We start from the raw sequence: 20,418 nt of genomic DNA on the forward strand, positions 1-20,418 counted from the left end.
ATTTAGTTCTGTGGACTTTATGCTGTAACATTTTAGTCAAATAACTAAAACTATTTACCTTTTGGGATTACAAAATATTGTGGTTGATAATGAATTGCAAGCCACTGTGTTTAACCTTGAACTTCCTGCACCACACTGTTCTAATGTGGACACATGAAATAACACACATGCACACCTCAGAGAGGAGATGGGATCAGAGATGGTTTTAGGGAGGGGATCACATCTCCAGACTTACTGGTGCCAGGAGTTAATGGGTTCACTGGAGGCCGATTGAGACGTCTTCATTACCACACTTGTGAAAACTGAAGGGGTGGAGATCAGGACGTTTCCTTTGATCCGGGGTGAAGTGAATTGTAAATGAGCTGGGATTAGCCCTATAAATACTTAAGCCCTACATTGGAGGTGTTGATCAGTGAACTCAAAGCCACGCTTGCCAGAACACAAACACACATCTGACTCACTCAGTCACAGGACTTCTGCTGGAAACTCATCTTTAGGAAGAAGAACTGCACAACTGCCTTGTGTCAAACCGGATATCTTGATCTGGACACTGTTGGTTCTCTAAAATGAAGGGGCATTTTTCCATCGAGTGGCTTTCTCAAAGCAGCCAGACCTTGGCATCCACACTTCCCTCAAACTCTTGGGTTTCTCCCGGCCGGGATGTCCCGAACACCTCTGGCACTGCATCTGAGAGCCTTCCTGGCTTCTACAGCAGACGGAGACCGGAAAACATGGAGAATCAGGAGAAACGTATGGAGCCAGCACAGTCCGGAAACAGTTTGTTGTGTACATCTACGCAAGAGACTGGGTCAAATGAGAATATCGTCCAGCAACACACTTACGGTAAAAAAACTGTTCTCATAATACATGTTAATACTGTTGAGTAATCTTTATGCAATTTTTAATGTTTTAATGGAAAATACTGATTTAAATATACTGTTGTTATTTTATTTTATTTTTTAATAATTTAAATAATTCTAATAAAATACAGAAGCTTTGCCAACACTGGAATAAACTAAATAAAAAATGATAGGAAAAAAAAGAAAACATTTATAAAAGATTTTAAATAATGTAAAATACCGATATAAAAATACTTGTTATTTTTTTGTTTATCAACAGTTAATTATATAGGATCAATGACTTTAACAGTTAAAAGTAAAACTAAACTGCCAAAATATATTAAAATAGAAAGGTTATTATTTTACATTTAAATTCATTTAATGTAAAATATTCACCTAAAATACTGTTGTTACTTTTAATGGTTAAGTAAAATTAAAAATAAGTCTAAATAATAATAACACAGCTATAGTTAAAATAACTATTACAATACTGTTAAAATAATAAATAACACTAAAATATTTTTATTAAAATAACAAACTAATGAATTATTAACTATAAAGCTATTTCATGTAGTTTGGATCTCATTTTAAAATGTAATGCTAGCAAATTTACAGTTACAGCATACTTTATTTTTGTCGTATTTTTCCTAAATTTTAAAAACGATTTACTTATTTTCAGCTGAGTATTTTCCATTTAAATGAAAATTTACCAAATGTTTATTTTCTCTTGCTCCCTTGTGTTTATTTTTATTATTTTATGTATTTGTGTTTCCTTACCTCATATTTAACTCTTTATGTCTATCTGTTTCCTGACAGCCTCAGAGCCAGGCTTCAGCAGCAGCACGGAGGAGGAGGAGACATCAGGGTACGAGAGCGAGGGGGGCCCCTCTCTCTCACCCGGGGCCCCTAAAGCACCGGCCCCATCAGTGTCTCCCTCTAGTGGCCGCAGACCCCGAACCGCCTTCACCGCGGAGCAGATCAACAGTCTGGAGAAAGCCTTTAAGAGGAACGCTTATCTGGGAGCCCAGGACAAAGCTGAGCTCTGCAAAAGGCTAAATCTGTCTGACAAACAGGTGAGAGGTCGATTCACTGTGGTTTTAAAAATTAGATTTAAAGTGTCTGTGTGAATTCTTTTTTTTTTACCTTGAAATGTCGATGAGTGCTTTCGAAACACAGTTTTGTGAGGATTCAAAATATTTACGAATCATTTGATTTGAATAAGTTTTTGTAAATGTTTATTATGATTAACTTAATTTTAATTTTAATAAAAATGAAGAGCATTAGTTTTGGCCAGTTTAGCCATAAAACAAACAAAGCAATTTAATATATATAAAAAACACATTAAACTGGAATATGATGAGTTGTTTACAGCATTTCATATTAAACTATGAAAAAAAACACTTTGTAGAAGGCGTTTGGCCTGAGTTTTGTCGCATTTACACAGTTTTGACCAGCAGACGTCACTAACATGTTGCGTTTCGAGCGTTTCGATACAGTGAATCCTTTTGCAAAGCAATTCAGTTGATTTAAAGATTAAAATACATTCGTGTCTTCCTTTGCAACCTTTAAATTTCAACTTAAAGATCATTTTAATGGTACACTGACTAAAAATAACGTTTGTAATGGGTGTACAAAATTTTGCAAAAAGCGACGGCAGAAACAAATGCACGCGTACAACTATTCGCTGTAATTCCACTCACATAACTGTAGGGGGCCTTAAAGTCCCAAAACTAGTGATTTGACTTTTATTTGTGTGTTAAATGTGAACTTATCTTATGTTTCTCTCCATCAGATCAGAAACTGGTTCCAGAACCGACGCATGAAGCTGAAACGGACCGTTCAGGACAGTCTGGCTCACGCCTGCCAGGTCAAGGTGGCATCGCATATGATGCATTACTCCGATCTGCACAGTTTCCGTGCCGCTCCGTATCCCAGCTACTACCCGGCGGTTCAGGAGAGCCCATCTTACGGCCCAGGATTCATCTACAGCCCTGCTGCTTCCGGGGGCCTGCCGACCCTTCCTGTGGAGGCCCTGTATCGGTACAGCACCCTACAGAGCCTTCCTGTCCATCCCAGCAACCCGTCCATGATGAGTCCATACCAGCCCTGTCACTCACAGTACTACAACACTCAGTGACACGAGACGAGAATTGCATTTGTGAATACAGGGTGAAGTGCAATAAAAATGTGTCATATATATATATTTTTTTTCCCGTTTTGTTTATTTAAATATGATTGAAAAGTTATATTTCGTTCATGTCTATGTGTACAAAAGGAGTGTATAAATAAATCATTTTCTATTTGACTACACTGAAAGGTGAAGTGCGTCATTACAGACTATATGATTTTAATTAATCAGAGAAGGATTGTTCAAAAAGTGAATGTAAAGACTATAATTCTATGCAAAATGTATATTTCAAATCAATTCTGTTCACTTGAACTTTCTGTTTATCGAACTGTTTTTAACACTGATAATCAGAAATTTCTGAAGGATCATGTGACACTGAAAACTGGAGGATGATGCTGAAAATACAGATTTGCCATCTCGGGAATTACATTTTATTTTAAACTATTCAAATAGAAAACAATTATTTGAAACTGCAATGATATTTTGTATTATTACCATTTTAAATATACTAGATGTAGTCTTGGACTTTTTCAAAAAACATTAAAAAGTTTAACAGACCCTAGCACTTAAAAACAGCAGCGTACTTCATCATTTGGGGGATTTTCTTTTTCTCCAACAAATATGCTAAACTAAAACTAAACCCATTTAATCTTATATTTTCAGCATGCTATTATTTATTGCTAACAATTTTAATTTAGCCTGTCAGCATTCAAATATGCATAGGACCACATTTGCATGAACAGAGTTATGTGTAGTTTAGTATGGAATCATTTAGTTTTGGGGTTTCTAAAGGTTTTATGAAGGTAAATTTAAGATTTGAAAACACAAATTAAAACAGAACTCCAATTCTTCTTTCATTTTACAAAAACTATTAGCATATGGCTTGAATTCCTCAGCTCCCAACCACGAGATTATAGACATAACTTTTACTGTAACTTCTGATCACACTGCAAAAATGCTGTTCATTAGTACTTTTTGTTTTCCAGTGCAAATGCCTAAAGATTCTTAAATCCAGATGCACAGTCCTATAAGATATCCTGATTTATGAAAAATTTCAATCTCATAAAAAAGAAGAAGAAGTTTTAAACAAAAACAAATATTGTGCTAATAGGTTTAGAAATTTAAGTAAAATGAAAAAAAAAAAAAGTGTGCCTACTCGGTTGACATATATTTGTTCTTCTATGTAAACATTTAAATCCATTCTATTTCTCAAAAAATCTTCATTTTACATCTTAAGAAAATGTTATGTGACCTGTGCATGTTTTAGATATTTGTACTTGAAAAAAAGACAATTCAAGACATTCTGCTCTGATTTAAGATATTTTAATGCTCTAATTTGTGGAAAGTTAAATTAAGACTTTTTAAGATCCACAGAAAGCGATTTGTTAAATAAGATCGCCTGGGTAAACTTTGAGAAAAATGTCCTTAAGTACTTTTACTCGAGCGTTTTAATCTATACATTTCAGTACTTTTTAAAAGATTTGTACAATCGAAATGTAGCTAGGAATGTTTTCTATAAATTTTATGTGTCCGATCCAAGAATGACTATCAGGATTAATTTCAATAGATCTTCATCTAATAGGAGTTAAGGAATACGTGTTGAATGAAAATAACAAAAGGCAAAATATTTAGATTTAAAAAAAACAAACATCTTTTAATGTATAAAACAGATTTTAAAAAGCCAATAATGAAGCCCAAACCTCACAAAACCATCCGTAACCCAGCTTAAAACAAAAACCATGATTACATTTCCTTATCCCACAACATTTAACACCCCCTCCCCCATTAACTATCATGAATATAGTAGGTCAAACTCTAATCATTGTTATGTTAAACTACGATTACCAAACATGACCAAACAAATGGAGAAACGTAACAAAAGCAACTGCTCTCCCAATGCTGATTGCCGTTTTCTATACAAAGACAGAATCGAATATCAATGCATTTTATACGGTTTTCTGCTGGCCCTTCTTTCCAATCAGTGACTTGTGGATGTGTGGAATCACACCTGCAAAGAAAGACACAAAGACATGCCATTAAAATAATCAAAGCTACATTTTATAACACCATGCACTCAAAAAAATAATCAGGATTTAAACGAAACTGACCTCCACCAGCAATAGTAGCTTTGATAAGCGAGTCCAACTCCTCATCACCACGGATGGCCAGCTGTAAATGCCTCGGAGTGATACGCTTCACCTTCAGATCCTTGGAGGCATTACCAGCCAACTCCAAAACCTGTGGATATGACGAGGAATGGGTTTGAAAGAGGTGACATTTCCTTTATAGAAGCATTAAAGACTAAACCAGCCAACAATCTGCCACGATGACATCCAACAGGCTTGTTTAACAAACTCTGCCAAAATAAACTCATCACCTCAGCAGTCAGGTACTCCAAGATAGCGGCGCTGTACACGGCTGCTGTAGCTCCGACGCGACCGTGGCTGGTGGTTCGGGTCTTCAGGTGCCGGTGGATACGACCTACAGGGAACTGACACAGAAAAACAATCACATACTCAATATCACTCTGTTAAAATCAGCAGCAGTTGTTTATTTTTTTTATCTGGCAGAGGAATTTGTACCTGCAGACCAGCTCTTTGTGATCTGGAGACTGCTTTTGTCTTGGCCTTTCCACTGTCCTTTCCAGCTTTTCCTCCTGCCTGCAGAAGCACAACAAAAGGAACTTATTAAGCCTGATCGAAGTTGCTGCCAGTGTAAACAAAGCTTTTTTTTATCAAATCGAAAAAAGCGAACCTGTAAATTATACAGTGATGCTTGGATTCATTAATATTATAAATATTTAAACAAAAGTACTAATAAAGCAAAGTAGATTCATTTTTTTTGGCGTGTCCAAACAAAATTTAGCAAAATGCTTCGACGAGAGTTGGCACTTATTTATAAACATAAACGTTGCGTTAATTTTACTCTGTTAATTTAAAATATTGCCATATTCCACCAGCGCTGCATTCGAATTATTAATTGCACGCATTACTTTTCGGTCTCTATGATTCGTTTTTCAAAATAATGCATCAAATTCACTTTAATCCATGATTAGCGCTCTTTCACCAAAACACTGCAAACCTACAAACACCGCGAGCTTATTATAAAACAATCACGTGAAGAAAATTAAAGCAAGGCACTATTACAATTAACACAAAACACAGCCGTACGAGCTAAGCTTTATTTTAGTAATTAGAAAATAAAAGCTTTCTTTACCATGTCGCCAGATGAGCTTCTTCTCTTTTCGCACGAAACGGAGGGAAAACACAATGATGCCCACTTCGGCGTTAGCGCGGTACGTTCCAGAGCGATAACCAATCAGCGAGCTGCGTCTTGGTTTGAAACGTAGGTTCTGTCCAATCACAGGACTTGTCTATTAAGGTTTTTTTTTTCTCGGACCACCAGCGCGCACTAGTCTTGTGCGCATGCGTGCTGGCGTCATCATTCAGTACATTAAAACCGATTAGAAAAACATAAGTATTTTTTAATACGGTGATGAGATTGGCAATATTCCGATCAAAATAATTTCTATAGAATAGTAATTTGCATGTTATTGTGCATCGTATTCCGTTTTAAAAGCTACAATGCAAAGCATATAAATAGTATCATTGAGCACGTTTTGTCTCTGTTCAGCTTCCTCTTTTCAACACTAAAATTTTAAAAGTGCCCTTTTTGTTGTGCAAGCTTATCACTGTTTTATGACTGATGGCCAGGGTAATGTTTGACTAATGGAGAACAAAAGAGGATCTGAAATAAAACAAACAGGATTCTGAAAACTGGAAAGCATGCACAGTTTTAATCATATTTCCTTATTTCTACATTTAAGGCTCATATCAATAGTTGTTCTTCATCCTATTTCTCTCAGTTCTTTTCAGATTTATGTGTTTAACAGCAGTTAATTGCTCATAAAGAGCATTTCTTTCACCTGGTCGCATTTAAAATTATTTAAATATACAGTAATTAACAAATAAATAATGAAGAAACAAACAAACAAACAAATAAATATGTAATTTTGCCTCCTATAGGGAGTGTTCCAGAAAGCAGGTTATGTTTAAGGGTATGCGGATAAACTATACATATATGTATATATATACACACACACACACACACACACACACACACACACACACACACACACACATATATATATATATATATATATATATACATACATGCATACATACATACATACAATTATTGAGGGGTGGCAACATATGGCAGACGTATATGTACTGAATTTAGTCACAGTTATCACAGTTTGATGATAAATATATGTGATAAATATATCTTTTTTAAAGTAGGCTATATTTTACTGTGCTATTTCATACATAATTTATTCGAGTTAGACCAAACTTTTATTTTGGTGGGTTGTAACCAGAGTTTCTGTGTTTTTTAATTAACTATTATTATTAGCTATTAAGCCTACTTGACGTATAGCATACTCTACTGTGCAATAGTACTATATTTCTGTTTGAATGTCTTCAAGTTATACCGAGATTTTATTTTGACAGGTTGTCATAAAGACATTGCAGTTTCTGTCAGTTTGTGAATACGATGAATGATGATAGTTTTATCAAATGAAATGGTAAAATCCTCTCATAGTACGCTGACGTGCACATGTAGCCTACATCATGCGTCAATATAGTGAAGAGTTTAAAACACTACGCGTGCTTCAGTGTGTGTGTGTGTGTGTGTGTGTGTGTGGTATAGCACACATTTCCAGAGACGTGTATATCAACACCTTCAGGGCCACTGCTGGCCAAATGGGTGTCCTGAGCAGGATTGTATTGTTGTGCCCCCCTTCCTCAAATATGATGATGAAAAAAACACCTATAGGGTGACAAAAGAACTTTAATCAAATAAAAAAGTAAATGAATAAATTGTATTATTTACAAATCATAATTGTAGCTCTCGACATTTACCTATGGCTTTAACTTTATTATGACTCTAATTTATTTTATAGTCTCAAGCATTCAGAAATTATGCAAAAGGAAATTAAGCAGTTTTACTATGATAAAGGCATGGTTTATTTTTGTAAGGGTTGTGATATGCACGTTTTTTTGTTGTTGAAGAAATTATAAAGGCTGTGTCATCTATATAAAAAATGAAAGATTAAGTGAATATTTGAATGAAATGTTTGGTCAGTAGCCTAAACAAGGATTTGATCGTCCTGTAAGTGTAACAGCAGCAATCACATGGCATTTGTAATAACGTATACATAAATTGTTTATTTTGTATTTGCCTACATTATGTATTGTAACAGTGTTATATTAACCAATTGTTATTGCCTCATTATTTTTTTATATAATGCATTTTAAGTCATTTTACAGGCTATTGATGGCTTAGGTCTGTTTTAATAGCAACAACAACAACAACAAAATATTACAGTATATAAATACTTTGTAAATTATTATTTGAAGTAACAAAACCATGGTTAATTTGCAGTTACCATGGCTACAAAAAAAAGATTTGTGGTGCTATTGTTAAAACCATGGGTAATTTTCGTAAGGAAACATAAAAAAAAAAAAAAACTTTCACAGTTATGTTCCTGAAAGTGATAAACGGGCCTAATTTTTACCTACATTTATACTTTATTTTAATATATATTAAAAATGTATAAGGTGTGCATTGTAGCTGACACCTAAATGACAACATTATTGAGCTTTAAATCTGCGTTTGAGCCCATGTGAAAGAGTAGCATAATTTACATATGATTTACAGATTATTTTAATAAATATCAAACATTTAATTCATTTGTGCATTATAGCTGACACCTACATGAACAATTACAGTTGTTTTTATGACTATAAGTCATTCCCATCAAATGCTACTGACGTTAGAAAAGTGTATACCAATATCTAACTTTAGAGACGGTCCCTAAATTTGAGACTCGTCCAACGTCCAACGTCAAGCCAACTTTATGTCTGTTTTTTTTTTTTTTTTTTTACTTTTAGTTTTCTTTTCTCTTCGCTGGATTGGATTCATCCATCAATTATAAACATTCAGCCGCAAACATGCGAGCGGTCGCGAGCGCGGATGGGAGAATGGAGGAAGTTTTTTTTTTTTTTTGTTGGAGCAACTGGGACATTGGCCTAGGCAGATTGAGTCCGTTCGGGAGTTCGTAGCGGGATCGCGAATCATTTGAGTCAGTAATGGGGATCGCGAATCATTTGTGTCAGTTTGGGAGTTCAGAGCGGGATCGCGAATCATTTGAGTCAGTTATGGGGATCGCGAATCATTTGTGTCAGTTTGGGAGTTCAGAGCGGGATCGCGAATCATTTGAGTCAGTTCGGGAGTTCGGAGCGGGTTCGCGAATCATTTGAGTCAGTTTGGGGATCGCAAATCATTTGAATCAGTTCGGGAGTTCGGAGCGGCTTCGCGGATCATTTGAATCAATTCGAGAGTTCGGAGCGGGTTCGCCAATCATTTGAGTCAGTTCGGGAGTTCGGAGCGGGATCGTAAATCATTTGAATCAGTTCGGGAGTTAGTAGCGGGCTCGAAAATCATTTGAGTCAGTTCGGGAGTTCAAAGTGGGTTCGAAAATCATTTTGGGGATCGCAAATAATTTGAATCAGTTCGGGAGTTCGGAGCGGGATCGCGAATCATTTGAGTCAGTTTGAGAGTTCGGAGCGCGATCACGAATCATTTGAGTCAGTTTGAGAGTTTCGGAGCGCGATCACGAATCATTTGAGTCAGTTTGGGGATCGCAAATCATTTGAATCAGTTCGGGAGTTCGGAGCGGGTTCGCGAATCATTTGAGTCAGTTTGGGAGTTCAGAGCGGTATTGTAAATTTTCTAATTGGCCATAACCTTAATCCGCCCCTGTAACAAGGTAATGTTCATTTCATTTTTATATGTTTATATTATTTTACTGTCATCTCACACATATTATTATATAATAAGATATTTCTTATAATATAATTAACATCAAACAAACAATATCATTCTTTTTCTCAGTGATTAAAAGATTAAAAAAGAGAAAAAAAAAGAAAAATGATTGGCACAACCATATTTTAGGTGGCGATATCCAGTAAATGATCACTGAATAAAGGGTGAAGAAAGAAGCAGCATGGTGTGCTTTTTCTTAGCTTTGGTTTCCATGGTGACTCGTGTTAACCTGTTTTTAGACAGGGTTGATTTTAATCAACCAAGAGTTCAGAGTATATGTTATGATAAGTTAACCTTGCTTTCTTGAATATTCTATTATATTAGATTCAATTTTATTGTCATTGGATATGTGAGGTACAAGGCAATTCAGAGGGCAGAATACAGTAATGAAACAGCTAGGGAAAAAGCTGTTACTGAGTCTGCTGGATCTGCTGGAGGTGTTTGCGGTCCAGGACATGTCCTCCGAGATAGTGGTTCCCAGGAACTTGAAGCTGGAGACACATTCAACAACTATCCTGTTAACCTGGATAGACTCATACATGCTTTCTTTCTTCTTCTTGAAGTCCACAATGAGTCTTACTGGTGTTAAGGAGCAGGTTGTTGTCAGCACACCATGCAGCCAGGTGCTGTACCTCTTCCCTGTAGACAGTCTCATCCTTGTCTCTGATGAGGCCAATCATTGTGGTGTCATCAGCAAACTTGATGGAGTTTGATCCATGCAAAGGCTTACAGTCGTGAGTGTAGAGGGAGTACAGGAATGGGCTCAGCACAGAGCCCTGTGGTACGCCGGTGTTGAGTGTGATGGTGGTGGAGCAGGTCTGGCCTGACCGAACATGCTGAGTCCTGTTGGTCAGAAAGTCCATAATCCAGCTGCAGAGGGAGGTGTTAATGTCCAGGTCTCCAAGTTTTGTCGTCAGATTGGAGAGAATGACAGTATTAAATGCTGAGCTAAAGTCAACAAACAACATCCGTACATATGCGTCCTATGTGCTCCTATTGCTACATTAATATACACCCCCGGGGTGTATTCCAGAAAGCACAATTAACTAACCATCTGTTAAACCCTGAGCTCTCAGTTGATTAACCTCAAACTTTGCTTACCTGAGGTATGTGATTCCAAACATTTGTCCAGGAGTTAGTTCATTCAACACAGAATGTTCTCAAGACATTCTCAACAGAGAGACGAATGGACGAGTCACTATGGAAACGTGCATGCTTCTTTCTTCTTCTTTTGTTCAATCAATGGATATTTTGTAAATTTACTACCATAATTATATTAAACTTAATTTTTGATTAGTAATTTGTATTGCTAATAATTAATTTGGACAACTTTAAAGGTGATTTTCTCAGTATTTAAATTTTTTGACTCCCTTAGATTACAGATTTTCAAATAGTTGTATCTCTGTCAAATATTGTCTGATCCTGATATCCTAATATTTATTCAGCTTTCAGATGATAAAAAATGTAAAATTACACTTAAGACTGGTTTTGTGGTCCAGGGTCACATAAGATAAAAAAGGGTCAGTTATTCTGGCACAGGATGGTCTTTTTGATCCATCTCTCTTTTCTTTTTATTTGTGGACAGTGGAGGGCGTTATAGTCCACATTTATTGTTTTCAATTTGATTTATTATTTTACAGGGTTGTTCAGTATAGGCTATATATTAATAAACATATTTCATCAAAAGAAAATGATTCCATTGTCGTTTTCTGTCATAAACGACAGCAAAAATACACCAAAAAAATATAAAAGTAAACAGTTTCTGAATTCTTTTGTGTGTTAATTATGATGCCTGTCAATGTTTATGTAGGTCTAGATTTTCTTTTTTTTATGTTTACAATGTTTCCCCCAAATAGTCAAAAGGAGAACAAAAAAGGTAACAATGTAGGCTATGGACCAGTGGTTCTCAAACCTGACCTGGAGTACCCCCAGCCCCCAATCTCCCTCATCTATCACACCTGATTCAACTCATCATCTCATTAGTGGAGACTGCAAGACTTAAACTGGGTGTGTCAGATATAGGGAGACATACATATGTGCAGTGCTGGGGGTACTTCATGGAGAGGTTTGAGAACAACTGCTTTAGACCAATGGACAGACCGTGAAACACAAAAGGCATCAAGGGTCATATATTAACAGATACTTGAAGGATATTTATTAAAAATATATTAATGATAAAACATATATGCTAAATTTTTTCACTAATTAAACTTTTCATAATTTGTTATTAATATTTTATCTCAGATCATTGGACTTTTCATTAAGAATCAAGAGTTGTTTGCTGTGACCAGTGAGCAGGGAATATGACATTAGTTGTGATGTAATTGTGAAGCTTAAAGTAGAAAAAAACTTGTGCTAATATTTCTGGGGATTGAAGACACTGTATGCAAGGATGAGCAATCGTAATAGGTGAATTATTATAGCGAGTTGTCTCTTTTACTTAGAAGTAGGCAATGAGATATCAATGAAATATGATTTCATATTCATTAAATTGTATATTATTATAATCATGCTATGTTATTATAGTTAATTCTAACTTTCACTTTTTTATTGGAATGAAGAATTGCGAAACGTGCTGGACAGAGCGATAATTAAAAATAATTTGCAATCATTTGAACACACACACACATATAAACACAAACAAAGAAAAAAACGTAGTATTCAAACAATTACATGCTGGTTACTTGTGTATCGTCATCTACAATTAAAAACGATTCACGAGGGATAATTATTTGACAATCACTTGCATGCATCACACTGAACTCGGGAATTAAAGACCTACGTCACGTTTTACGTCATCCCTCACATAAAGTCGAAATTCAGCTGATCTACAGTCAGCGTATACGTCAAAGCTCGTCTTTCAAAAGTGGGAAACCGGCTGATCCTGGGTCAGTTTTTAAAATAAAATACGCAGAAATACTTAGCACTTCATACAACTCTCAGCCTATGCAAATTGTTGTTGATAACATCGTGGCGTATGTATTTGTATAGGAGATAGAATTTCATAAAATTTAAAGTATTCGTTTTTTAAATATTAATAGTCCAATAGCTTACTGTCTTGTTAATTTTATATTATTTTATATTGTTACGATATAAACATCAAATGCACGTCATATTTGTATCACTTGTATTGCAGTGTTGCGCTGGCTTTATGATATAAAAAAATATAATGTTTTTGCGTTCTCCTTCAAAGCTTTAGCTGAGCTCCAGAAGGACAGGAAATGCCTGCACAGGAGGAGGAAATGTCTCTGACCAATGGAGCCCGAGCGCACCTCCCTCACGCCCCGAATGACAAGCGCGCAGACCTATTAATGACCCCGCGCGCGCACGCCGCCTGTTATTGGCAGATATGAGGCCAATGCTGTGGTGCTGAGAGCAGTGCGTCGTGCATGCAGGAGAAGGACGGAGAGGAGCGTTTCTCTGAGGGAGAAGTTTGATGGAGGTGCTGAAGATGGCGGATGGAGACAGCGGGAGCGAGCGCGGGGGCCTCCAAAACGTCCAGCGGGAGCAGGAGACCCAGGAGCTGGCGTCCAAGCGCCTGGACATCCAGAACAAGCGCTTCTACTTGGACGTCAAGCAAAACGCGAAGGGCCGCTTCATTAAGATAGCGGAGGTGGGCGCCGGGGGCTCCAAGAGCCGCCTGACTCTTTCCATGTCCGTGGCGGCCGAGTTCCGCGACTATCTCGGCGATTTCATCGAGCATTATGCCCAGCTGGGGCCGAGCAGCCCGGAGCAGATTGCGCAGTCGTCCGGCGGCGATGACGGCGTCCCGCGGCGGGCTCTGAAGAGCGAGTACTTAGTGCGTGAGAACCGCAAATACTACCTCGACTTGAAGGAGAACCAGCGCGGAAGGTTCCTGCGCATCCGCCAGACCCTCAACCGAGGTCCCGGCTTCGGCGTCGGGGGAGGGGGCGGTCCCGGAGGCAGCGTGCAGGCCGGCCAAACCATCGCGCTGCCGGCGCAGGGCTTGATCGAGTTCCGAGACGCTCTGGCAAAGCTCATCGACGACTACGGCGGGGAGGACGAGGAGCTCAGCGGGGGGCCCGGGGCCGCGGTGGCCTACGGCGAGCTCCCAGAGGGCACATCCATCATGGTGGACTCCAAGAGGTTCTTTTTCGACGTCGGCTCCAACAAGTACGGCGTGTTCCTGAGGGTCAGCGAGGTCAAGCCCAGTTACAGGAACTCCATCACAATTCCCTTCAAGGCCTGGGGGAAGTTCGGAGGAGCCTTCAGCCGCTACGCCGAGGAGATGAAGGAGATCCAGGAGAAGCACCAGGATAAGGTGAACGAGAGGAGAGAAGAGTCCGAGGGCGAGGACGTGGACGACGACTGACCCCAGGAGATTTGTGGAACAAGTGCATGAACTGAACTCAAAATAGCCTACTAAAATATTCATCCGAGAGAAAAATAGATCTGTGAAGTTTCAATGTGGTGAGGTTTTGGGTGGGGGGGGGTCGTCTATTATTGAAGCCATGGGGCCAAGGATGTCTCGTGGGTTTTGATTTATTTCTGATGCTGCCCTGTCCTGTGAAACCAGCGGGTTTAATTCTCTTGGTTAGCAATTAAACCTTTGTTACATCAGCGCTAAGGCTGCTGAATTATGATAAAACCAGGCTATAAGGGTGCATACTGTCCAACATATTTTTAGAGGAGATACATTTATATATATACAGTATAGATATAACCGTCACTGGCCATGGTGTGTTTCCTATAGACGCAGCATGAGTCTTTCTAAACCTACATCAGAAGTTGTGTTCTCAGATGATTTTTTCCCCTTTTATAGACCGATGTTCCCTAAGTTATTATTTTAGGCTTTTTTTTTGTTCTCGCATCAACATGAGTTTTATTTGGCCAACTTGATTGAGCGTCGAAATATTTTAAATTAAGATTTGGAGCAGCTTGACCCCTGATTTTGTGTTTGTGTGTCTCTGCTGCTCATGGCGAGACTTTTTAAAGTCATAATCTGACTTCTTTACAGGCATAATTGATGGAAATGATTGCTTTATGGTGTTCTATCTTGACACTATGGACCGGTGGGATATTTTGGTTTTGGGGTCAACATACAGAAAGCTTAGTTTTTTCAGACTTCGGTCCAAGTGCCCTCTGAATATTTAAGGATAGATCGCTTAAATCAACAGACATGTGATGTGATATTAGTTAATATGAAAAGAAACGAGCTAAATGGGCGAGTGTATTTTCACCCCATCCCCTTTTGCGTTGTCTTTAACTTTAATGTGAGATTGTTCTTTATCAGAGAATACGTAAACAAACCAGCATATTTTTGAATACACAAAGTAAAAAATTATATATAAATGAAAGAATTATTTAAGCTCAAGAAGCTAATTTTGTAAAAAAGATAAATTAGCTGGGATTGGAAGACTGTCCAGTGTATTTTTTTTGTGGAAGACTAGAACATGTATGAGATTAGCCTTGCGAAAAACGTCACCCTCCCAAGCTCCTCCCACATCCTTTTTGAGTTTACAGCATGCACTCCGTTATGTTACGTTCTTTCTACGCGATTAATATCAAAAGTCTTTTCGGTGGTCTCCATTTCTGTGCATGCCCGTCTCTCATTTGCCTTTTTATTTAACTTATTCCTTTCTCTTGCGTAGTATCTGCAGCTATATTAATGCAATATTTTTTGTTTAGCCTTTCACCAAAAATGTTACTAAATTAACCAAGTAGACCAGTAGGTTATGATGGAGAAAGATTGTTAACTTTAAACACATTTCATCCATGCACTTTAGTAAAAACACAAAATCCGATACGCTTGCATCCACGGCGAAGAATTTAAGATTTTTTTTTTATTTTTTTTGGGTGCAACAGTGATTTGTAAAGCCTCCTTTGACCTGTTTTGTGTTAAATGGCAGCTGTTGAAGTCGTGTGTTCTGCTGTGATCTTTCCTAAAATGCAAGACAGACGAATTGCATCCTCTGTCATGAAATATTTTCACACATTCTTATCTGTTGGCTGCAGAATTGTTAACGGATGCCAGTCTCTGGACTCGTTTTCTGTACTTCCACGATTGCAGCAGCTGTTTAGCTGACTTAGCAGGCCTGTTATTTAATGCTAGAAGCATGAAGAGGGTGAACATTCCTGCCCTGGCGGCCGTGGATTCAGCTGTGCCATTTGCTCTGTAGTGTGGCGAGGCACAAGGGCCCGATTGTTGAGCCGATTGCATGCTACTGCAAATGTTATTACATCAGCAGACTGCATTCGCTACACGTGACGGTGGGCCGTAGAAGCCGTCATTTGGTATTGTAACGTGTAGCATACAGCGTTTTCTGCGTTACCTTAAAACTAAAACAGGCCTTTGATTTGGCAGCCGTGCCTGAACGGCAATAGAAAGCGTGACACAGCAGCTGTTGGCAGGACATTCTTGCGTTTCCCCTCCTTCCTCAGCTGCTGTTTCGGGTTGCTCCTCTAAACTGAGCATTTGTAGACGGGAGGCACCAATTGGGACTCGACGGGGCTGAGTTGGCTTTACAACACGACTCGCTGTTCAAGCTCGCTTTAGGAAGGAGACCTGTCATGTGTTTAGCACTTTGTGGTTACGCTGACGCGTCTAAATCAGCAGCATTTGTAGATCACGTGTGCATTCATTTAGATTGTATAACCCATCAGTACTATTAGTGAATGAGTCATGTTGAAGAACTCGAAAAGCCATTTCAAAGCCGTTTTCTTCACTTTGAAGGGGTATAGATGCATTAAAACACTCTAGGCTGCTAAATTTCAAAGTGGAGTTTAATATATCGCAGCACTTTTTTTTTTTTTTTTCTCGTTTAACCTGTCCATTTAAAATATGAAATTGGGCACAAATCTCTTGCAGAACACCAGAAATGTATTTTCTTTCGACTGAACTTGGCTGTGTTTATTTCAGATGTATTAAATATATATATATATATATATAAATATATTTGTGAGAATATGTGCTGTAAAAGTTTTGGTTTCCGCCTTAATGTCACTTAAAAAAAACACGTCAGGGACAGGAAGCAATACTCATCCAGAAGTTAATTTCCTGTCGGGCTCGTCGCCCACTCTCACAATCGGCCGATTTGTCTTCCTGTTTTCTGAGGTTGGGATTTGTGCAGTTCTGTGGGGCATCCGCACACTTTTCGAATGAACAATACCTCTGTACAACTGTATGAAAGGTTGGAAAACTTCTGATTGAATGTTCTGTTATTCCAGGTAACTCACCCGAGCTCTTAACAGCATCCATGTGTCAACCACGCTTTACCTGAACATACGCACAAGAGCAGCGATTCATAGAACAATCTTTATCGAAAGGTAGCTATTTTTTCCAGTATCTTATGTTCAGCAGAGATTTTAACATCTGAATGCCCTCGTCTGGTTTAAACTCAGGTTCTTGGCATTCTCAGTATATATATATATATATTTGCTCGATTAATTTTCTATCTGTTACTTGATACTGAAGTTACGGAGCGAGTTCATGTTTACTGCAGGACACTGTCAAGAGCTCAGGTCTCAGATACTCAAAGTATCTTCACCCATCCCATCAAAGCCCTGTCCCATAGACTGCCTCTATCAGAGCGGGCAGCCCTCCATTTTCCCCATGGTTAAACCTTTTTTTTTTCTTTGGAGATTTACAAGTCTATATTTAGAAGATGCTATGTTTGTTTGTAACAGAAATAAAGGAAATTATAAATGATGGAAAGCAAACTGCTGGCCTGGCGGTGTTTTGATTATGTACATCGGTTGTGTTCACCAGTTTGTGTTGATTTTTAGTATTTATAGATTTTATTTGTATTTTGTTTTTATATTTTTAGTTTTAATTTAATATTTTAGTAAGTGTATTATGTGCGTTTATTTTAAAAAATATGATTATTGATCACTTTAAGTATTACTATATAGGTTGAATTTATTTTTAGTTATTAATTGCATAGGCATCATTTTAGATTTTTTTATCTAATATTTCTAGTTTTATTTCAGCTTTGTCAAAATATTTTTAATGGTTTAGTTAACAATGATAACCATTTAGTCTACATAATATAAAAATCAAACCTATTTTTTTTAAAGTAAATCATTAATTTAAAAAAATTGTCTTCTAATAATAAACTTTATTCAAGATTTAATGACTTGTTTCAGAGTCACGCCACTCTGAAATGACTCCTAATTATTTTTCAGCTGCTCCTCTACAAACTCCTCCTTTCTGGTATGTAAGGTCCACTTTTCATGATATCAGTTGCTGATTTTTCTAAATAAATATTAAACTCTAAAATGGATTTCCATTTAAGGGACTAAAATAGGTTGCAAACACTATTCCAATTCTAAAATCAAGTCATGTAAGTTTGTGCTTATTTTATGCAATTCATTTTTTTTAAAGGAAAAAAAAAAAAAGCTTTATTTCTGAAATGACTTTCCTTGATTAATTGCCACACAGACTTTGGGTTAATGTTCGCACATTAGCAGGAACTATAGATAATTAGTTAGTTAATTCAGTAATTAACTGCAATGTGATGTCAGTTAATTGAATAATAAAAGTTACTGCAAAAAAGCAATTAACTAGATTGTGGGTTACATTCATGCTTTTGAAAGTTAAATTGACCTTCAATCACCAAAACCATTCTTTTTTTAAAGTTAAATATATTTTTCATTTTATTTATTTTTTGTTAGTATGTCACATAATCTATACAACTGTTCAAACTTTTGGTGTCGCAACTCTCAAAAATAGAGTAAAAACCGTAATAATGTGAAATAATATTACCATTACCAACACTTTTCTACTTGAATATATTTTAAAATGTAATTTATTTCTGTGATGTAAAGCTGAATTTTCAGCATCATTACTCAATCTGCTGATTTACTGCTCAAGGCACATTTCTTATTACTATCAATGTTGAAAACAGATGTGCTGCATATTATGTAGAAACAGTGATCTGTTTTTGCTCCAGATTCTTCAAAAGAATAGCAAACAAATGAAACTGACAGATGTCCTTCCTTAATAAAAGTATTAAAACTGACCCCATATTTTTGAACGTTAAGTAAAAGCCTGACTTACATAACCTAAAAAGTGCGTGTGTAAGACATGCTGTAATGGTGATGTAAAAATTCCAGTGTGTCAGTATGTAATATACGGACATTGCTGCATCTCCAGCCAAACAGATGCCTGCGGCCCATTTGGTGAACGTCATTGGCACGACAGTTATTTGCACAGGAGCTCACAGGAATGCAAGTCACCCCGTTTAAAGACTGGAGCGGATGCCAGGTAGGAATATGCTCTGTGTCCCGGCTGACCCTTAGAAAGTGCCCCGGCCTCACCCGTGGAATTAGACAGGGTGGCCCTGCAGACCAGGACGCGACGCAATGCTGAGGTCTAGGTCAGATCAGGCCCGGATTACTCCTGCTGTGATCACATGAGCATTCATTGGTTACGAAGAGTCGGCACTGTCTCTAAGCATTAAATGTGGAACAGATTTGGACACAGAACTGGACGGTCCGTCATCATTCTGATTTAGGTCATGGAGGGTGGGGTCATATGATATCATGAGCAAAAAGCCGTAATGTTGAAATGCTTGGGCTTAGGTTTTTCTCTGAATTAATGAAATGCAGATATGTCACGTTGGTCAGACTTCATGATGGTGCATCATTTTAAATGTCTTGTTCAAGATTATGAATGGGTTTGACTTATGATTAAGTTTATTATTCATTATAATTTCATTGCTGATTGCAATCAAGGAAAACCTTATAAAATATTTCTTTAAATAAAGTCAACATTAACTGAATATATATATATATGCTTTTTTATAGCAAGTAATAAAAATGTGTTTTTAAATTGTTTTGGATTGTTAATAGTGGCAGCTAGCTAAAAATGATTTTTTGCTTTATTTTATTTCAGTTTTTCAATTTCAAGTAATGATTTTTTTTTTATTCTTTATTTTTAGTTAGTGACTATGAACCTGCTGCACATAATGCTGTTGACTTCACTTTGAGATGATGTCCTTGGAGAGCAGCACACACCGTTTGACTCGGTAAATGAACTGCTGCCTCTGGCAACCAGCTCGAGTTCCCCGGTGAGAAATGAACACACGAGCAGATGAGAGGACAGTGTAAAGAGGAGGAGGGAGGGGGCGTTACGTGATGGGGATTCTGTGTTCGCAGGAAGAAACCCTGATCCCAGCATGCTGCTGGGCTGGCAGGCTATATTTAGCTGGTGTTGCCATGTGCCTGGAATGCGAGACATACATTCTGCAGCGTGCGCATGTGAGCATGCAAAGGGCCTGGGGGAGGAAGAGAAGAGTCCCTGAAAAAAAAATGATTACACTTTTCACATAATTTTAAATTAATGCCTCTCATATGGAAGGAGCCATATTATGGATTTCAATCCTTTGAAAATTTTAATGCTAAATAAAATTGCACATATGCACTCTTGTTTTTATGCAAAGAGCACAGAATGACCTGAAATATCTTTTAGGACACTCTGTTTTTTTGTATGCATGGGTTCAGCTCGTGCAGTTCAATGCAGCCACTGTGTGAAAAGGGAATCAGGTTGCTGCAGTGGGACCTGTAATAGAACAATTCAGTGTTTCTCCAGTCACTTACAAT

The 20,418-nt window shown here is 37.6% G+C and overlaps 3 protein-coding genes across 3 annotated transcripts; 2 read left to right on the forward strand and 1 right to left on the reverse strand.

Moving 5' to 3' along the window:
* Positions 1–318: 318 nt before the first annotated feature.
* Positions 319–3,149, forward strand: LOC113054663 (homeobox protein vex1-like). Its single transcript, XM_026220353.1, has 3 exons — positions 319–843; positions 1,656–1,912; positions 2,632–3,149. The coding sequence occupies exons 1-3, from the start codon at positions 567–569 to the stop codon at positions 2,974–2,976; spliced, it is 879 nt and encodes a 292-aa protein (XP_026076138.1). The 5' UTR covers positions 319–566; the 3' UTR covers positions 2,977–3,149.
* Positions 3,150–4,594: 1,445 nt separating this feature from the next.
* LOC113054669 (histone H2A.Z) lies at positions 4,595–6,332 on the reverse strand. Its single transcript, XM_026220364.1, has 5 exons — positions 6,184–6,332; positions 5,550–5,627; positions 5,345–5,458; positions 5,076–5,205; positions 4,595–4,975 (listed from the first exon to the last, which is right to left on the reverse strand). Exons 1-5 carry the CDS (start codon positions 6,184–6,186, stop codon positions 4,914–4,916), a joined length of 387 nt encoding a protein of 128 aa, XP_026076149.1. The 5' UTR covers positions 6,187–6,332; the 3' UTR covers positions 4,595–4,913.
* A 6,477-nt stretch (positions 6,333–12,809) lies between these two features.
* LOC113054662 (transcriptional activator protein Pur-beta-like) lies at positions 12,810–17,535 on the forward strand. Its single transcript, XM_026220352.1, has one exon. It carries the CDS (start codon positions 13,292–13,294, stop codon positions 14,186–14,188), a length of 897 nt encoding a protein of 298 aa, XP_026076137.1. The 5' UTR covers positions 12,810–13,291; the 3' UTR covers positions 14,189–17,535.
* The last annotated feature ends 2,883 nt before the right edge of the window (positions 17,536–20,418 follow it).

This window comes from Carassius auratus, chromosome 35, assembly GCF_003368295.1.
Source record: "Carassius auratus strain Wakin chromosome 35, ASM336829v1, whole genome shotgun sequence".
NCBI lineage: Eukaryota > Metazoa > Chordata > Actinopteri > Cypriniformes > Cyprinidae > Carassius > Carassius auratus.